This window comes from Centruroides sculpturatus, unplaced genomic scaffold (assembly GCF_000671375.1).
Source record: "Centruroides sculpturatus isolate CEXI.00-Female unplaced genomic scaffold, Cexi_2.0 scaffold45, whole genome shotgun sequence".
Classification (NCBI taxonomy): Eukaryota; Metazoa; Arthropoda; class Arachnida; order Scorpiones; family Buthidae; genus Centruroides; species Centruroides sculpturatus.
In genome coordinates this window covers 64,698-84,253 of record NW_019384310.1, presented here as the reverse complement: position 1 = coordinate 84,253, position 19,556 = coordinate 64,698, and the positions used below count along the sequence as shown (strand labels likewise).

Genomic DNA, 19,556 nt, shown 5'->3' with positions numbered 1-19,556 from the left:
GCAGCATTTACTTTTACTTCACTCAAAAAAAAAAACAAAAATCATATTGAATGAGTATTGTATTCTTCATGTTGAATTGAATTTATTTTATTCTTAAATTATATTTATTTTATTTATTATTAATTCCCATTAACCTTAGTAAATTTATTTTATAGCAAGTTAAAATGATTATCTGGACCAAGCAGTTCTGCAGAAAGTTAGTTTTTTAAGCAATGCAAATTAGAGTGATTGTGAATATTGAATATATCAACTATTATTATGTACAACATGTGTTTATTGTCTATTACAGTATTAAATTTAACATTTAATAATTGTACTTTATTGTTCTAACAAACTATTGCTATTCTTCTTAAATTCATTTTACTTTATTACAGATGCAATGGACAGTTTAGATGAAAGAGTAAAACAGTTTTTTGCAAATGCCAAAAAATTAAAACCAGAACAAAGAGAAGTAGAATATGAAAAACTTAGACAGGTATGTTTTCAATTTATTTATTTATTTTTATTGATGTTTTATATATAGCCTACTTGTTTATGCATTTTGGTAAATAGAAACATAAGAACTATGATTTATCACAAACTTACATACATTCCCCTCTTTATACCTGCTAATTCCTCAAACTCTTGGCATTTTAAGTTATCCATGTTCCTTGTTATGAGAGCATACACACATTGTTCTGAGATGTCGGACACCAACAGCAAAATTAGCGCATTAAGCATATGGCTTCCATGGGTACAGTACTTCTTTAATCAATATTCTGGCTTTCACACATCAGTTGCATTCTGGTAGTATCTAAATTAATGTTAACAAAGGGGACTGTAATCATGTAGTTTTAAGTTATCAACTGTCCCTGCATCAACTTTACTATAAGATTACTAGGGATTTAAATTTGGTGTTAGGGTGGAAATCATTGGGTTTTCCACCCTAACACCAAATTTAAATCCCTAACACCTCTTATCTAACACAAAGGATAGTGTGAATGACACAAAAGCACTGCGTGTATACCTTATCCCATTACAAGATGGATGGTTTAATACGTGATTGTCTTACATAGGATCTACATACAGACCCCTGCAAGCCAGAATACACAACCACAAATACAGCATGGCCAAAGAGAATTTCAACACAGTGCTTGCCCATTTTGCTGCCAAACCTTAGGTTTCCTCCTGCTGGGATGAAGCTACACTTTTCACAAGGTCTTTGACCAACACGTCTTATGATACTTTGGAGGCTTTAGAAATCTATATGGCTGAGAAGAAAGGATGTTACATTAACTCTGATGTCATTACAGTGCTGCAAGCATGGAAATATTTTATAGATTTGCACAGAATTTAATGTTGTTATTTAATATGCCATGTAAAAAATTGGTTTGTTGAAAGCCTTTCATTTATTTTGGTTTTTATGCTTTAAACCGTGCATCTTAACTGATATCAAACACCTTTTTGAATGTTTAGAATTTCTATTTTTAATGTAATGGTATACTCTGTAGAAAAATAAACCAAAAAAAAAAAAAAAAAAAAAAAAAAAAAAGTTCTATTTCCTGAGGAAGGCCTCTAAATTGTGGCTGAAAATGTTAGAACATTACAATTATTTGCTGGAAAATCGCATTTAGGTGTTAGTTTAACTGTTGTGTTGTTCCAGTTTTTATGTTTTTTGCTCATATATTGTATCTATTTTTCATCTCCAGTAATGATTTGATCCCAAAATGGAGCTCAGGGATAACAAGAGCACAACAAAATGCACACATCAACACAATGTTGAAGTTGTGCTGCCTAACCATGCAGCATCCATATTTTCAACTTCAGCTCTTTCCTCAGCTGTTTCTAATGCCATTGAATGGTCATTTGACTTATGTCCAGTTCTTTAGCAAATTCTCATATTGTTGTGAGGAGTTTATTTTCCACTAAAGTTTTCAGCACATCAGACAGAATTTATGAAAACATGCAATTTAATATTTATTTGTTTAAAAAGGTTTATGATATTAATCAGCAAATTTATGGCAAATACCATAAAGACATTCAAAATATGTAATTACAGTAAGCATTAGGATCAATAATTTAGTAAAATGAACAATAATGAAAACTGACATTTTTCAAGAGCATTTCAAATTAAAACTAATGCAATAAAATGAATAAAAACAGTATATAAACAAATGATATAATAAGGGACAGTACAGATCCAGAAAGTTAGGGAATGGCATCAAATGTCAGAGAACATCGGGAAATCCACAAATACCCAAAATCCATTCATTTCTCTTGCTCTTTTTTGACCTGAATATGACTTTACATTTGGTTTGGTATAGGGGGTCTATGAAAACTGGAGCAACCAAAAGAATGGCAAGATTTGTCATGCTTATATCTTGTAAACTATAAATGATAATCTAACAATCAAAATTTTATTGGATAGATGGTTTATGTTCGTATTTAAAATGGTGGGTAGTGGGGTATGCAATTAAGGGGGGTTTGTGGTTGCACGTGAACACTGAAAATGGTGATGTCACACGGTGTTTGAGCAGTGTATAATTTTGGATTGCAAAGAGATAGGATCTACACTATTATCTAGCAATAACAACCAATAAAATAGAATTTATAAAGTTATAAGCCAATAAGTGTGCAAGTTGAAGAAATTGCAAAGAAAATATCAGCAGAAATGTGTATAGCTAGCATATAGGACAACAGTTAGCAAAGTAAAAATTAACTGTTATCCTATATACATAACTATATAATTTCTTACCTTTTTCACTGCTCACCTTTGTTAATATTTGTCTGGAATTTATTTGTAAAAGCAACTTAATTTCTTTTTAAAACAAGTCTTATCCAAGACCTTTAAGACAGAGAAATGGGAATTTTTCCTTGGCCTGGAGAAAACTTAGGTACCCTTAGTAAAAATAGCATTAATTTGTGAAGGTAGGAACCACTAACAGAAAATAAAATCTTTAAAATGGAATGTTTCTTTATTAAAAAAAGCAATTTATTTCATTTGTTCAAAATACAAACCCATATAAATTCAATGACCCTGTTCATATGGTAGATGTCATGATGAGAATAGCTATCAGTAAGTTTTGATTTCTACTTATAAGCAGCATTTACTTTTACTTCTGTACTTTCATCATCAGGGGCCAATACAGGGGTGGGCAAGCTGGGTAGCTGCCCAGAGAAGCAGATTGCTAGGTGCAATCTTGGTGCAAAATTGGCCAAAGAAAATAAAAATAATAAAACATTCTTAATTTCAGATAATTATTTTCAAAAAGTAAAATAATTGATTAAGTAATTAAATTTGTGAGGTTCACATAGTGTAATTTTAATCAAAATATCTGAGCCCTCGGATCCTTCGATTAAAATTACACTATGCCTATATTTAAAAAGGGCAACAAATAAGTATCTTGTCCAGGATGACTCCTCTTCATCATAAACTGTTTGTAACACAATGGTAACACAATGTTATATAGTTCAAACACAATTTATTAAGCATCCATTGCTAGTATGAAAGATTAAAACACCAAGTTCTGTGACAAACTTTAAGGCTATTTCTTGCAACATTGGTCCCAAGAGGAAAACCTATAGCCCAATTGTGATTGAACCACTCAACCACTCAATAAGTTTTAGTGCAAAACAACTTTAAAAAATATGATAAATGTTAATTATGCAAAAAGTATTTTATCTTTCTACATCAGAGCAAGCTTGGCATGCGTTGCTGAATTTGCCTCAGCTCACATCTTATGAAAATGTTGGCAAGAGGATATTGATAAGAAAAACACATTGTCACATTAACATATGCTCATATCTTCTCCATAAATATATATATATTTTAAATTTTCTCAATTAGAAAATGGGTTCTCTTAAGTATTAAGTACATCTTCTATACAATAAAATGCCATAAAACTAATTTTTTCTTTCTTAATTAAATATCAAAAACATGCACAACCCAAAAATAGGTGTTTTAACACTTTTGAAATGCAAAACAGATCTATTAGCTACATCTCCAATCCACATTTATGCAGTTATTTTGAAAATATTAGCATTGACAAACTTTCCCTGGTGTTCCATAGTTACTGTGAAGGTGCCATTTTAGTGTGCCTAAATTAGATAAAACTATGCTTAACATTTAAAGATTGAATTCTGCACGTCCTGTGTATTTTAAATTGAGAAATCTTGTGCATCCATGGTCGTCAGTTGAGTGAGATCATTCTGAAACTCATAATTCTTATGGGCCTCATATTTACAATTATTTCTTTAAAATCTGTACCTGCCAGAGTTTTAAAAGTGGGCACAACTAAGTTGCTCTTATAATAATTAAATGTTAGATGTCAATTAGAAATTATAGAAGTTATTTTCTTTTATAGGATTATTACAAAGCTTTAGAAGATGCTGATGAAAAAGTACAAATTGCAAACCAAATTTATGATTTGGTAATTAATTAATTAATTTTTAATGAAACGCATGTTTTTAACTTGATAAACAAAAAAAATATTCCTACAGGTCGATCGTTACTTAAGACGTTTAGATCAAGAACTACAGAAATTTAAAATGGAATTAGAAGCTGATAATGTAGGAATTACAGAAATTTTAGAAAGGAGTAAGTGTAAAATTTCATGTTTTATTTTTATTGTTATGAAGAGAATAATGGTACAAATATTTATGTAATGAATACAATAAATTTTATTTATTATGAGCTAAGAGAAAATAAACAAAATACAATAATTTATAAGTTGAAAATACTAAGCCATGGAGATCATCCTCCTCACTTTTTACAGCAAAATTTTTATTACAACACAAACATTTTTGGCCTTCTTTAGCAGCCTACCTCAAGTTATCAAATGAAAAAACTAGAAGATAAACAACTGAACATCCCAAAAAAATGAGAATTTGGAACACTCAGTTTTTTATCTTCTACTTTCTTCATTTTTTCATTTGATAACCTGAAGCAGGTTGCTAAAGAAGGCCAAAAATGTTCGTGTTGTAATAAAAAAAATTTGCTGGCAAAAGTGAAGAAAGTGGTTTCTAGTGGCTTAATAGAAAAGTTCCAGCTTTTGGAGGAATCCACACTTGAAGTTGAAAATAGTTACTACAGACAAAAACAAAACATAACTACAGGCCAATTCATACTTTAAGAAAAGAAAAAAATGACACCTTATTTTTATTTAGTTTGAAATCTTATCCCATTGCACATCACATATTTGCCAAGTTATCATTAGAGTGATTATTGGTTGCAAGGGATGGGATCTAACATGTCCAGACTAGACCACTCACAAAAGTTTTTCAGGATCCTGTCCAAACTCAACCTGGGCCCTTTGTCAGCCAGAAGATGAATCTTTATTTAGTTTTCTAGCCAGCAAAGAGAAAATGATATAAAATACCCAGTATAAGTACTTTGTGAATTTCCTCATGACATTCTTTGAAACAAAATGAATTGAAGTGGATGAAGGTTCCATTTTTCTGTATTTCTATAATCCAAAATTTTTTTCACATTAACCAGAGAGCAATAAAACAAAAATATTTAGTGAAATCTTACATATTAACCTTGTAATTTCAACAAAAATATAATTCAGATACAGAGATTGGAAATTTGAATAAATATTAATTTAGAATTTTCCAAAGTACATTTTCTACATTTTAAATATTTTCCATAATTTCTTTTATTGGTTTATTAAATATACAATAAAAAGTGAAGAATATTATAAAGTCAAGGTCTTTTTTTTTTGACATTTTGTGAATAAGCTGTATTAATAGCTTTGAAACACACTTTAGAATGTAGCCAAACTAAATATTTTAAACCAAGAATATTGAAAATGCACATGCATTTCTTTTGTCATTTTGAGGTGAGAAGAGAACAATAGAAAAGAAAAACAACAAACTTTCCTTTTTTTTCCTTTTCAATGAAGTATGAATTTTTCTGTCATCACTCATATTCGAACATTACCAAAGGAGATTGCACTTTTATTGTAAATTTATGTGATTAATTAATAAGGTTATATAGTTAATAATCCAAAACTGTGAAAAATCACAATAACAATGCTTTATTGGAAGAGAAAAATATAAGAGAAAGGTTCAAATACCATGATATCATCATCAGGAACCAAAGAATTCTAAATGTAATATAGTTATTTAAAGAATTAGCAACAGATTTGAATCCATCTGTTACAAAAAATATTTGTCATTACAAATAAATGTATAGATTAAGCTATTAATATTTTATTTGAACATTATCCATTTCCTTGTTGAAGGAAGATAATTTAACTCTATGGTTGATGACATGATGTTTTAGACTTCCTTCATATCTATGTTAGGCTCAAAGACTGAAAAACACTCATTGAGCAAAAAAAATCAACCATAATGCAATCAGATCCAGCCATATGAATTTTGCATTATGGAACTTTCAAAAATGCACACAATGCATTTTGACATATTCAGTAAGATTATAAAATGAAATTCATGAGGATATATATTCTTTTAGTAATCAACAATAATGTAATCTGGCAATGTGAAAATGCCACAATGCATTAGGGAGGCTTATTTTTATCACATTGCATCATTGTTGCATTAATAATAAAAATAAGCATCCCCAATGCATTGTGGCATTTTCACATTGCCAGATTACATTACGGTTGATTATTAAAAGAATCTCAATGCAAATTTTGCTTTGTACTTACTGAATATGCCAAAACACATGCACACTTGAAAGTGTCACAATGTGAAATTCATGTTGTGACTGCATCTGAAAAGTCGTAACACATCGAAATGCTCACTGAGTGAAAAAAAAATCAACTACAGTCTTTGAGCCTACCTAACACACACACATATATATATATATTAGTGTTGTAACGAATAGTATATTCGGCCTCAGGCCGAATACTGAATATTCGGCTTGATTAACGCGCGTGTGAAAATTGACGCGCAAACAGCATTATGGCAAGGATCCTGCTCTCTATTGGCCCGCTGTCGCTACGCTTCGCCAATCGCGTTAATTCTTGGTAGTTGTAGCAGACAGACAAGAGTGTCATGGAAGTATGTGACAAATGATGATATCAAACGTGGATAACAATGAAATGACCTACACGTGTAAATAACGGAAAAAGAACAGAGAAGGACCGCGAAGTGAAAATGTGAAAATAAATACGAAATTGAGTTGATAACATAATCGAGGCAGCTTATTGTCACGAAATTTGCGGCCGTCAATGCCAAACAATTGTTGTCATAGACTTCGGAAAGCTAAATGCTTGTAATGAAAGTCACTTAGCATGCACGGGCGAAAGCCTGGGGCCATTCGGGCTATCAAGCTGTCTCGAATTTGTGAAATCATAACTGACTTATATCGACGTCCTATCTGTCTCTTTTCTCCGTTATCACCAGGCTATGAGTCACGTAATTGTAAAATACAAAATCTGCAACGGAAAAGTGACGAATTGAAAGTATCGTGAGTGCGTATTATGATGTATGCACAGGCATACGTGGATTAGAGCAATAGAGGAAAGAGAAAGGGAAGAGCAAAGACGAGCGCTTAAAAAGGATTGGCAGGGTCAGACCCTCAGATGTGCGACGATTCTCCAACGATAGACGTGTACGTGTACTGATCTTTGTAATTATAAATTGTGAATACATGTGACTATTATTATTTTCTTTTTTATTTTGTGCATGTTATAAGTTATAATTAAATATAAACAAACAACACTAACCTGATAACATTAAATCTAAATACCAAAATGATTAATTTACTGTGTTTTTGTTATTTCTTACTCCTGTTTTTAGGTATTCGGTATTCGGCCGAATAGTGATTAAATATTCGGTAAATAGTGAAAATTAGGCCGAATATCGAATAGTAACTGAATATTCGTTACATCACTAATATGTATCCAAATAGATTCAGCTATTTTATAGTTGTCATAAGGCTTAAGAAGTTCTAGTATTTCAGTATTATCTTGTGACATAATAATAATTGTATATTTAATAATAAACTCTTATACTTTTCTTTTTCAGGATCATTAGAATTAGATAATCCATCTCAGTCTAGTAATAATGTTAAAGGGGAAAGTAAGTAAAATTTCTATTTTATTAATAATAATAAAAAATTATTATTATTATCTGAATTGTTCTCTCTTTTTTAGAGCGTAAATATTCATATCAACTTGGTGAAAGTAACAGACATCAACCAGAAAAAAGAACTGTTAATTCTAGAGAATCTAATGATAAAGTTCTGTCGTCTCTAGCGATGGAAGCCATGCGTGAAACTATAACAAACAGTAGAAATAGTAGTGTGGGTTCTTGTAATCATTCCTCCTCCTCATCAACATCTTCAACAAGCAGTAACAGTTCGGCAGGAAGTTCTATTTCAGAAAGAGGAATACTCTTACCTCAGCCTGCACTTAGTTACGGCTTAGGAAGTAATGCAATTGCAGCCGCAGCTTCTCAAGCAATAGCTGCCACTCAACAGGTTTATTTATTACTATTTAAAAAGTTTTATATTAATAAAAACAGAAGTAACATTACCTTTTTTGTTTAATATAGATGCAACAGGGCCGTCGTACTGCAAGTCTCAAAGCTAGCTACGAAGCCATTAATTCGGGACTACAAACGATAAGCAGAGAATTTACCCTCGGTAGTCGAGACATCGGATCTCTCACACCGACCATGTCTGGCTCAATACCCGAAAGAAAAACAAAATCAAAAAAGTTGGTAGTTTTTTGTGTCACCTTATTTAACAAAATATAAATTCTGATAAAATAATTTATTACAGAATGACAAGTACTAGTCAGTCGCAAGCCATTGAACTCGTTCCGCCACCACCCTGTGAAGATTCTGGAGATTCTTCGCTCGTAGACGAAAATGGACAACCATTAGATTGGTCTTACGATCCAAACGAACCACGTTACTGTATATGCAACCAAGTCTCTTATGGTGACATGGTAGCATGCGATAACGAAGACGTAAGTTCCACTTTTTGCTACGTTTAACCTAATTAAACATGTTTTGTAAGTTTGCAACATATCTTTCCAGTGCCCAGTGGAATGGTTCCACTATGCTTGCGTAGGCATTACTCAACCTCCTAAAGGAAAGTGGTACTGTCCTCAGTGCACATCTGCAATGAAACGTAGAGGACGTAAAGAGAAATGAATATTCCTAGCACGTAACATTTGATCACGTTCAAGATACAAAAGTGATTTTTCACAGACTAAACTACTTAATGCATTTGTGAGTCAATTAGGAATATAATGATAGTCATTCACGTTCAAGGACATTTTTCTTTACCGAAGACCACTTGAAAACTAATTATAAACTGATGTGAATACTGTATATTTAAGAATCTGTGATAAAATATGCCAGACACATCTGGTGATGATTTTCATTTCAAGAACTTTCTTCTCAATATAGTGGTACAATTTTTTTGTACATGTAAATAAACTGGAAATAAAGATTTTATACATTTGTTTGAAAGTTCCAAAAAAAAGAAAAGAAAAAAGAAATATGAATCATTTAAATGCCATATATTTTTTGAAATAAATTCCCATTAAAAATAAAGATTATTTTGAAATTAATTGTAATTTATATTAAAAAAAATCGACAATTTAAAAAAGTTAATTTTATTAGTAAATATAGAACTATTAAAAACAAACCTTTTATATATTAAAAATATATACATTCATTTAATAAAAATACAACATACAATATTGTGATTCACAACCACAACTGCAAGTTTAAAAACCCCATTACATGAATAATTTTTGAGAAAATGTGTAATTTAAGTTACAATATATAATTTCTGATACTCTGAGACAATGAACATCACGATACATATTAATATCTCCTTATACCAATTTGGTTTATCCAGTTAAACATTTTGAATGAATACCAAGATCATTAATTTTAAGGGCATTTGATAAGATAAAAAATTTATCCTAATCAAATAAAAGGACAAAATCAAAACAAACTCTTAATAAATTAAAAAACATGTTTTTGATAAGACCAATTTAACTAAAAATGTTTACATTGTCTTGAATAGGTTTAGTATAACTTTGTCATTGCAAGATGTAAAATGTTATTATAATACAATTTTGGATTTAATTTTTTTATAAGCATTCTTTTTTTTGACCATTATTTACTACAAAAATACTTATCACATTGAATACATTTGCTGACAGTGGTAACAAAACTACAATGTAAATTAATCTTCAATTAAACAAATCCTTAGTTGCTATTGACCTCATTAATAATTTTAAATTGTGTAAATTATTTATAAATGACTAGAATTAGTATTTTCTGGTGAATATATAATTAAAGGAAAAAAGAAAAATTGTACATAAAATTTCATTACTTTTGGCCAATTGGCAAAAAAGAAATATTGATTATAATCACAGATAGTTATGTGATCACAACTCTCACATACTGACATTTCCAGTTTTAATTTGGGTTGCAAGCTACCGGGATTTTCTTGAAGAATGCCAATAAATTGTATATGGTCACCGTTTCTAATATTCATGACAAAATTCTTGCATACGCCATCCGTCATTATGATGGCCTCGGCTTCGATTCCTTCTGAATTTATCATACTTAATGTGATTTCAAATCTATAAACATTCCAATCTTCTAAGTGACAACCTTCTGTATTAACAGTGTTGTATAAAAGGCACCGTTCGTATTTAATAGTGTGGGATTCCTGCTGACAGTTTCTATATGGACTACCCAAAATACACTTGATAGGTTTCAACAGAAATGTTGGAAATTTGTTTATTACATTCTTTAATGGATTGCTGAAGTCAGTAATTTTAGCCAAAAGAACCTTTCCCTCTCCTCCTAATCGGCTTCCCAGGAGATGCGTGCATGCAGCTTCTACTTCGGCCATGTTAGTTCTTTCCCAGGCTGGTCGATGACAGTAATTTTGATATCGATCCCATGTTAGCACAGGGCCATTGTTGAAATTCATAAATATCAACCCTCCGAACAAAAATAACAAACTTAAAACACTTATCACAAATATAAAGGTTCTGAGTTTTTCTGATTTATTTAGAAATGTAGAAAAGTAGTGACATAGAAAACTATATCCCGTAAACATTGACGCAACTACTATTAATAGTAATAAATTCCAAAATGATATTCCTATTAATAAAGATTTTCCAATATAACATAAAGAAATGGCTAAACAGATAGGGAAGAATTGAGCTATGATGATGATGAACATTAATAAGATCACACTAAAAGAGAGATCTTTTGACTGAGTCCTTTCTAGAAGAAATGCAGTTATATTTAACCATGCTAAAGACATCAAGTGTGGTAGAAAAAATTGATACCATTTCCCTTTACTCTTATGTATTATTTTATAATATAAAAATATAATTATACAATATAAAGATGATATTATGTTAAAATTCATTTCAAGACATTTTGTAATTTTCCATGTAAATGTCAAGTTAACAATATTTAGCTCTTTATTCTCGATCTGTGCAACTTTGTACGAAGCTATGAGTATATTAAATGCCAAAGTTAGCATCCTAAATCCACTTTTAGTCTTGCTTTCTTTTTCTAGATAATATATGAGAAGAACCGATAAGACAGCAACATCTGCATGAGCAATCTGTTCCAAGTTCATTGGATAAGTTAAGAGAAAAATTGACAGAGAAATAAAAAACATGAAAAAGCAAAAGAGTGTCATCTTTGAATGTTTCTCCACAATTTCTACACTCGGATTTGATTGTTCAAGTGATTTTATCACTTTTAACCAGAAACGAAAGTTGTAATATTGCATTATGATGCTTATCATGTATCCAGTTGAAAATATCATGACGATAAGCGACATTAACGAGACCAGGCAAACTAGATACTTGAAAAAGATATATTGTGGTGAAAAAATAAAAATAAAAAGACAGAAAGATAATGCACATAGAATCATTGCTAATGAGATGGATTGGATGTAAATAATCCTTAACAATTCATTTGATATCCTATAGAATATCTTCAGAAACCATTGTAAAATCCTCCATAATGATGTACTTGACATAGAATATCCTGCAAGATAGATACTTGGTGAATCTCCCTCCAAACATTGAAACACTGATGAGACAACATCATTCACAGTTACAAATGATCTATTTAATCCATTTAATATATTTTCTTTCTGGGCATTTGTGTTTGAAAATCCAATTTCCGGAATAGTATCTTTAAAAGATTTTCCTTCTTCAACATCTTTTATAAATAAATATATTTTTTGTTTGAAAGTTTCAAGCAGGAGGATTTCATTTGTGTCATAAGCAACTATTTTAAACAGTTTATGACCCAGTTGATAAGCTAATTTTTCTTTTTCTGTCCGATTTAGACACATTTCTACCTTTTCCTTATTAGATGATGTGATACCCGTACCATTTCTATAACATTCATCAAGTAAGTCAGAAGCTTCTTCATAACCTTGGCTGGCCGCACGTAAGAGCCAATGAACAGCCACTTTTTCATTTTCACATTTTTCTTTCTTGTCTATCACTTTTTCTCGAAGCAGAGTTCGAGCAAGCGAGACCTGACTTTCTTTACAGCCATCTTCTGCTAACTGATGTCTCAACCTATGAAAGGAAAATTTTGATCTTTGCTCAAACTGCCACATTTCACGAGAGTAGGGTTTCCTCTGCATTATCACTTAGTTCCTAGAAAGATTAAAAATTAAATTTCAGATAATTCATAGTAATAAATTCAATATAAACAATATCTAAAATTAAGTATACATTGAAGCAATAAATTAAATTTTAAAAAATTACATTAAAGAATTATAAGATTCATCAGATTTATGATGTATTTCATTATTCTTCAGGGTTATCAATAAGAGTGCTCTTGATTTAAATTAGGTTTATATTTCAAAAGATGCACACACAAATTTCATTTAGTGCAAATAAATGTTTGTCATTTAACTTAATGATAAAATGCTGTAGTTGCATTCCATGCATGAGTTTGATCTTTGTTACACTGTACAGACAATAACAGAATAATATGAATAATAATAGACAATATTTTCAATATATCAACTTGTTACGAGTTTAAATTGAAGAGAATTTGTTTTTGGAGTTCAATAACACTGTTAGAATAGTACAAACAATAGAACTTTCGACTACATCAATAAAGGACATTACCTACTTTACCAACTGTATTAATGATACAGATTCGAAGCTGAGGGACATTTTTTGAACCATGAAAAAAATTAAAAAAGGTTGCTTGCAATCAGATAAATACAGTATATTATGGTCAATAAACTTCATTACTTTTGCTATTGAAAAATCTGTTTGCCTGTTTTTGGAGCATGATTATGTCAGACCTAATAGACTTCCAAAAGAAAATGATTGTTAGTCCAAGCCTGGTAGGGGTTTCTGTGGCCTGAATTGCTGAGTTGGCAGGTGTAACAAGGTCTACTTGTATATGATCAAAGATGTTCCCCTGTTCACATCTCAGTACACAAAGACAGGAAAACATCTGCAAACAGAAGCAGCAGTGGTCAAAAGTCAAAGCTGGATGTAACTGATATGAGAGCACTTTGTTGAAATGTAATGAGAAAATATAAAACTATAGTATGCAAATTACTGCAGAATTGATTGTAAGTGTAAGGCTACAAGTATCAGTAAAAACTGTCCAACATGCACTACATAAAAATATCAACAGTAGGGCTACAATAGCCAAACCTTTGATGACATCATAAAACATCAAACAGCACATCCAGTGGTGCAGAGTATCACATGGAAACATGATATGGTTAGATGAGCCAATTTTCACTTCCAGTTGTGTTTGTATCTGAAGATCACTGGATGAAGCTTAAATGTTGACTACCTTAAACCCACCATCAAGCATGGCAGAGGTTCCCATATGATTTGAATGGTACTGCCCCAAAATCATTGCATTCGACAGTCATCCTCAAAAGCAAAGTAACAGCCCAGAGGCATCTACATATTCTGAGTAATTAACTTCATCCCATGAGCCAAACTTTGTTTTCAGATGATAATGCTCCTGTCCACACTACTGGGTATGTTCAATCTTGGTTCAAGGAGCATGAAATTGAAGTATCTACCCTGGCCACCACAGTTACCAGACTTGAATATTATTGAGCCAGTCTGGGACATTCTTGAGAAAAAGGTTAGAAGTAATTTCCAGTCTACTTTTGTCAAGGAATTAGCATCAATACTGGTTGAAGAACAGCTGTAAGTACACTACAAAAGTATAAAATTGGCACTAATTAATGTTGTTCATGATTTATATTTGTCTATTCCTTGATGTATTTCAGCTTTATTATCTTCAAAAGGGACTCAACATGGCTGATATCATGACAAAGCCAGAATTTTGAAATTCAATTTATAGGACAAGATATTCAAGGTTAAAGTTCACCATATAAAGTCTATGGGCCAATTGCCTGTTGCAAGCTGGTTGTGCACTATGTGACAATTGAGCCTCTGGTTCCTGTCAATTTACACTGATCTCTGACAATTTTTCACACAGTTTTAGTTTTCTACACTGCAGAGCTCAGTTTCATTTTCCTAGAAAACATCTAGTAATCCATAAGTAAAGCTACTAGATGCAACTCAAGCAATTGCAGAATGTGTTCTGAAATTTTTCTATGTTCTTTCTGTTCAGTGTTAGAATGACTGTCAGCAGCAGCATAACCAAGTGGGTAAGACAGTTGACCACTACTCTGCCACAAACTGTAGGTCAGATCTTACTTTATCAAATTTTTTTTCTAATCTGCGTTGAAGCAGATTATATAGCATATTTTTTTTTCATCTTTAACAAAAAAAAATTAGTATTTTATAATTATAACATATGCTATGCAATAAAGACATTTCAACTTATTTTTCGTATATTGTATTATAGCATTTTTAGTTGGATTTCATGCAATTTTGAAACACTTCCCAACAATTTGCAATTAGATATCATCATTGTAATTCCCATTTCAACACATTACAAACTAGATATGAATGCAAGCATTCAATAAGCCTATCAACATTTTTCATTCCTAGTATATGACAAAGACCAACTGACAACTTATTGTTAAGTACAATCCCGGATATTATATGCTGATTCCTACTGTCCCAGATATTATATGTTGTTCCTACTGTCTAGAATAGATCTTGCTGCATTTTTAATTTTGATAAAAACTTTGTCAGTAGTATTAAGCATATAGAAATATGGTGTCAAATTTCAGTGCATGCATTCTTTTCACAAGCATAATTCTTTAATTCTCTACTTTTATATATTTGCACATTATCCATTATTAACCATACATTGGATAAGTTTTCGTGAACATCTAGATATTCCAGTAGTTCAACAACGAACTCATTAATTAAAACACCGAAATCTTGCTGGTAAGGAGATTAACTTGTAATGAAAAGATAAAACTAAATTCAGTAATCAACATGACATTCTGTCCTCTCATGGTTGGAACTGTTTGCAAACTTCTTTGCCTTTAATTACTCTAGCCATTGTTTCATCTAAGATGAAGATTAAAACCTCATGAATGAATATTAATTTCAGTTGATCATTAGGTGCATTTATAGTGAAGTCATTTACATATTTATATCTTAAATCAATTGTATTTCAAACATTAATTATATCCAATACTTCATAGCTTCTTTTCAGAGTAATACATAGTTGCTGTATAGTTGCTTGACAAAATCTCACCTGATGTTCCTCACAGATGAAATTAGCAATAGCTTTTAATGTTATATGCCCATTTTCCTCAATCTTCCTTTCAATATTCTCGACTATTATAAGTGTTATCTTTTTAAAGTATTGAATTGGTACTGAAGGCCACTTGTCAAGTATCCAGTGTTCCTATATTTTGAAACTGTGTCAACTGTATTATAATTTAAGGATAGCTGTTGACTAGTTTCTTTAATATTTAGTCCATTCCTTCATCAAAAGATGTTTTCTCTCATTACTTATTTTATCATACATTTCCTACAGATATTCATAATCAGTCAGTCCATTGCCTTCCAATGCTGGTGAGAAATGCAAATAAAATTTGTTGACAAATTTTGATAAACACAAAAACTTATTTCATCTACCTAATGAAATATTTCATATATTGATATTTTAAATGGATGGAATGAATATCAAAATTGTTGCTAAGATACAAATCATTTTTATCTAGATTTTAAAAATGTAGCATGTAAATGAACTTGATGATTTTACAATGAAAATAAATTGAAAGTGTTTGAATTCTATTGATAAGTCATGAAAAATGCTTTATATCAACAACAGAGCAACAGAGGTCAAGTAATAATTTCTTGTCATTTCCAGCTCAACAGTAAGACCACGTTTCTTTATGCAGCGAGAGTATAGCGAAATGACGTCACGAGCTGTGTTGGCCAATTAGAAACCAGTTTCAGTGTGTTCACTGTAAAGCGCTTCTCGAGCGCTGCATAAAGAAACGCAAGGTAACTTGTGCTTGAGGTTAACCGATTTTTGCCCCTGCATCCATAATAGTTGCCAATAGAAGGCATTTTTTAGCTCTGGAACTCTTATGTAAACAATTTTATGTAAATTTACAGGATTTCATTGTATTTGGCTTATTGTTTATTATTATTATTATTTTTTTCTTTTGAAAATTTTTGACCACTGATTTTACCACTTGAAGGCAATTGTCTCATCACGTCATCTATCAAGCTGGTCACGTCTATCATTAAATTATCTATGTAGCAACATGAGCAAGTTGAGGGAGTCATATTGTATGAACTTGTTTACTTGTTATAAGTGCAATAATCACTAAATGATTTCATATCACATGATTCTTGTAAGCAAGGCTTCAACATTATTATGCTATGTAGCAAATAGAACTTTCGGAACAAATGTTCATAAAATATTTTGGGTTTATGTTCTCATGTTCTCATAAGATCACGAAAATAAAAGCAGATGCATAAGATTGTTGAATGAATTTGGTAAGTTCTTAACTTAACTGAAACTTAAAATCTTATTTGTATTTATTTCAGATGTTTTAAAAAGTAAAATTCAATCACTCAAGTGAAAAATATAACATTATCTTTACAAAATTTCTGATGTATACATTCAGGAAAAAAAAAAATTTGTTTCCATATGTACTGTACCAACTGTCACAGTAACATACAATGTTGACGGTGCATTTTTCTTTTTTTACTAAGATCCCATACTCTTTCCATTCCTGACATTTAGATGCAGACTTACAAAATATCTGAATTCAACATGCTATTTTTTTTAAAGAAAGTGAAAATGGCAAAATCTTAAACATTGACCATATTTTTTTTTATTTTTATGAAATTGGCATCCAAACATCAGAAAATTTTTTTTTTTTTTTTTGGCATTTTCAAAACTGAAGAAACTAATATAAAATACAGAAGAAACTAAAATGTCTTCACTTTCCTTCCGTCCTGTCCAATCACCAGGAACTAAAACAGTTTTTTTCTGCAGAGATGTGCTTATTATCAGCAAACATTTTTTAAAACCATTTTACATAATATTGCAGAGGTGTAACAGTGGTTCTCAAACTGAGGTCTGCACTCCCTTCAGTCAAAGCAAATGTACCCATCCCATTAAATGTACAGTACATTTGATGACTAAAATTTGCCTTTTTCTGAATAAATAATTGTTTGTCAAAAAATGTTTTGGTTACAGTAGCCTGCCTATTGTGAGGTCCCAACCAATGTCCGAAATCATGTAAATTGCAGTATTCTTATGATTAAATAATAACAATAGATTATATATGAGAGGGAGAGAAAAATCCTATAACTTAAACAACGTGGCACAAAATGTAGACAACGAGTCTCTGATAACTCCAACACGTGTTAAACGAACTGTCAATGTCAGAATGAAAAGTTATAAGTCAAAGACAAATGGTCCTATGCAGGTAGAACTTTGACCCCAGCGCTCATAAACAATCAATCTAGGGAAACAATTTCGGAAAAGAGGAAAAGATTTAAGAGAGATAAATCATTGCATATGACCGTTCGAGTACTCAGATGACAGAAATTGCGAGTAATGGAGCTAAATTATGAGCGCAAGTCTTGCAATTTTGTCAACGATCCCCAAGAACAATTGACAGAAAGGCATCGAGTAGACACCTGGAATCGAACCTTTCCCGTGACCCGAGTCGGTCTCAGTTTTTCCCCAAACAAAAGAGAGACCAATCGGGAAGCAAGGAAGGGGATGAGGGGCCAATCAGAAGTCCAAATAGTGGGAGAAAAAAAACTATAAAAATTGAAAAATCAAGGTCAGGAGAGCTCTCCTCCAACTCCCTGAAACGTCGCGACTGATATTGTGGTGTGTCGTTGGCACGAACTTTGGACTCTGCCGCTTCTAACTTCATCTCGTCCGCCTTGATCAGCGACATCATCTTGTCTGCCCCGGGGCCAGACAGACGCCGAAGTTCTCGCCTCTCTGCATCTCCGACGAGAAGTAGTGAAGGACTGTCGATTGTCGATGTAAGCATAAATGTTAACAAATAAACGGCTTTCTTGTGTAAAACACTTGTCATCATTTGCCTCCTCCGTCACATGACACATACAACTTTCCCTTAGATTCATCCTGACGTGGGATTAATAGATCTCACCTAGGAGACGGCAACCTTACACTGGCATCAGAAATGGGATATTTTATGCCCAATCTACACCAGTTTTAAACCCTACACAGGTGCTGTGGAGCGGGTTTCAAGTCCCCTATCTCCACTGAGTTGGCCATCTTACACTATATGTTAATTGTAGTTCATTTTAAAGGGTTCATGAGCAATCTAAAAACTTATAAAGGACCGTCACGCATATTAAAAAAGTTTGAGAACCACTGCTCTAATAAAAGATAAGCCAAAAATTGTAAAAAAAGGCCTTTTTAATTGAAATTGAAGAAATTATATAAAAATCTGGAATTTAATACTTTTTATAAATACTAGTGATATATCAAAAAATCAAGATTAATCTGAAACATCAAAGTTCAAAATTTTTGTTCAGTTGGATGATTTAATGCAGAATGACCTCCATGGTAACACTAGGATTACCAATATTTTTGTATTTTCACAAAATTTAATGTTACATACAATTCAAATATCAGACATTACTATACATTTTGTACTGTGCATGATGCCATACTCTTTTAATTTGTCTACACATGCTAATTAAAGAGCATATGTAGACAATGATACAGCACATGACTATATTGTAAGATGATCAACACAAAACGTTCTGTTAAGATGGATCATAAAATCTGCAAAAATGTTAATGAACATACAGTAGAGTGTCGTTTATCCGAATCAATTGGGGACTGGGATTGTTCGGATAACTTATTTTTCGGATAACCAATTATGAACAAAAAAATATATTAATTTATCCCGTGTTGAAATTTTTCTCCGTTGCGTGTCACTTCACGTTGAATTTTCGTCGATGTTAAGACTAACGAAGACTATTGTATCGTTAAAAATTATTTTTTTATTTTGTACAAACAAAATAAATATATTGAAAAATATAAAAACAATAAAAAATTATACTTCAGAAGTTAATTTAGTATCAAAAACGTAAAATATTTGAGTAGCCCAAGACATAGCCAAAGATTGCAGCGCCACAGCACTGGCGAAAATTTAAATTTGC

The 19,556-nt window shown here is 31.6% G+C and overlaps 2 protein-coding genes across 10 annotated transcripts in view; one reads left to right on the top strand and one right to left on the bottom strand.

The window, feature by feature from the left end:
* Positions 1-9,496, top strand: part of LOC111621081 (inhibitor of growth protein 3-like) — a 32,288-nt gene extending 22,792 nt beyond the window's left edge. For all 8 annotated transcript variants that reach the window (XM_023363156.1, XM_023363185.1, XM_023363173.1 and 5 more), the window contains 8 exons: positions 375-475; positions 4,344-4,409; positions 4,480-4,576; positions 7,975-8,028; positions 8,103-8,428; positions 8,503-8,666; positions 8,732-8,921; positions 8,992-9,496. In XM_023363156.1, the coding sequence (XP_023218924.1) occupies positions 375-475; positions 4,344-4,409; positions 4,480-4,576; positions 7,975-8,028; positions 8,103-8,428; positions 8,503-8,666; positions 8,732-8,921; positions 8,992-9,108 (1,115 nt within the window). In that variant the 3' untranslated portion in view covers positions 9,109-9,496. The remainder of the gene's footprint in view (positions 1-374; positions 476-4,343; positions 4,410-4,479; positions 4,577-7,974; positions 8,029-8,102; positions 8,429-8,502; positions 8,667-8,731; positions 8,922-8,991) is intronic.
* Positions 9,497-9,954: 458 nt separating this feature from the next.
* LOC111621063 (wolframin-like) overlaps positions 9,955-19,556 on the bottom strand; it is a 12,937-nt gene continuing 3,335 nt past the window's right edge. Inside the window, exon 2 of one of the 2 annotated variants that reach the window (XM_023363119.1) lies at positions 9,955-12,620. In XM_023363119.1, the coding sequence (XP_023218887.1) occupies positions 10,226-12,607 (2,382 nt within the window). In that variant the 5' untranslated portion in view covers positions 12,608-12,620 and the 3' untranslated portion in view covers positions 9,955-10,225. Of the gene's footprint in view, positions 12,623-19,556 lie in introns of both variants that reach the window. The other variant, XM_023363128.1, reaches the window with a different exon arrangement.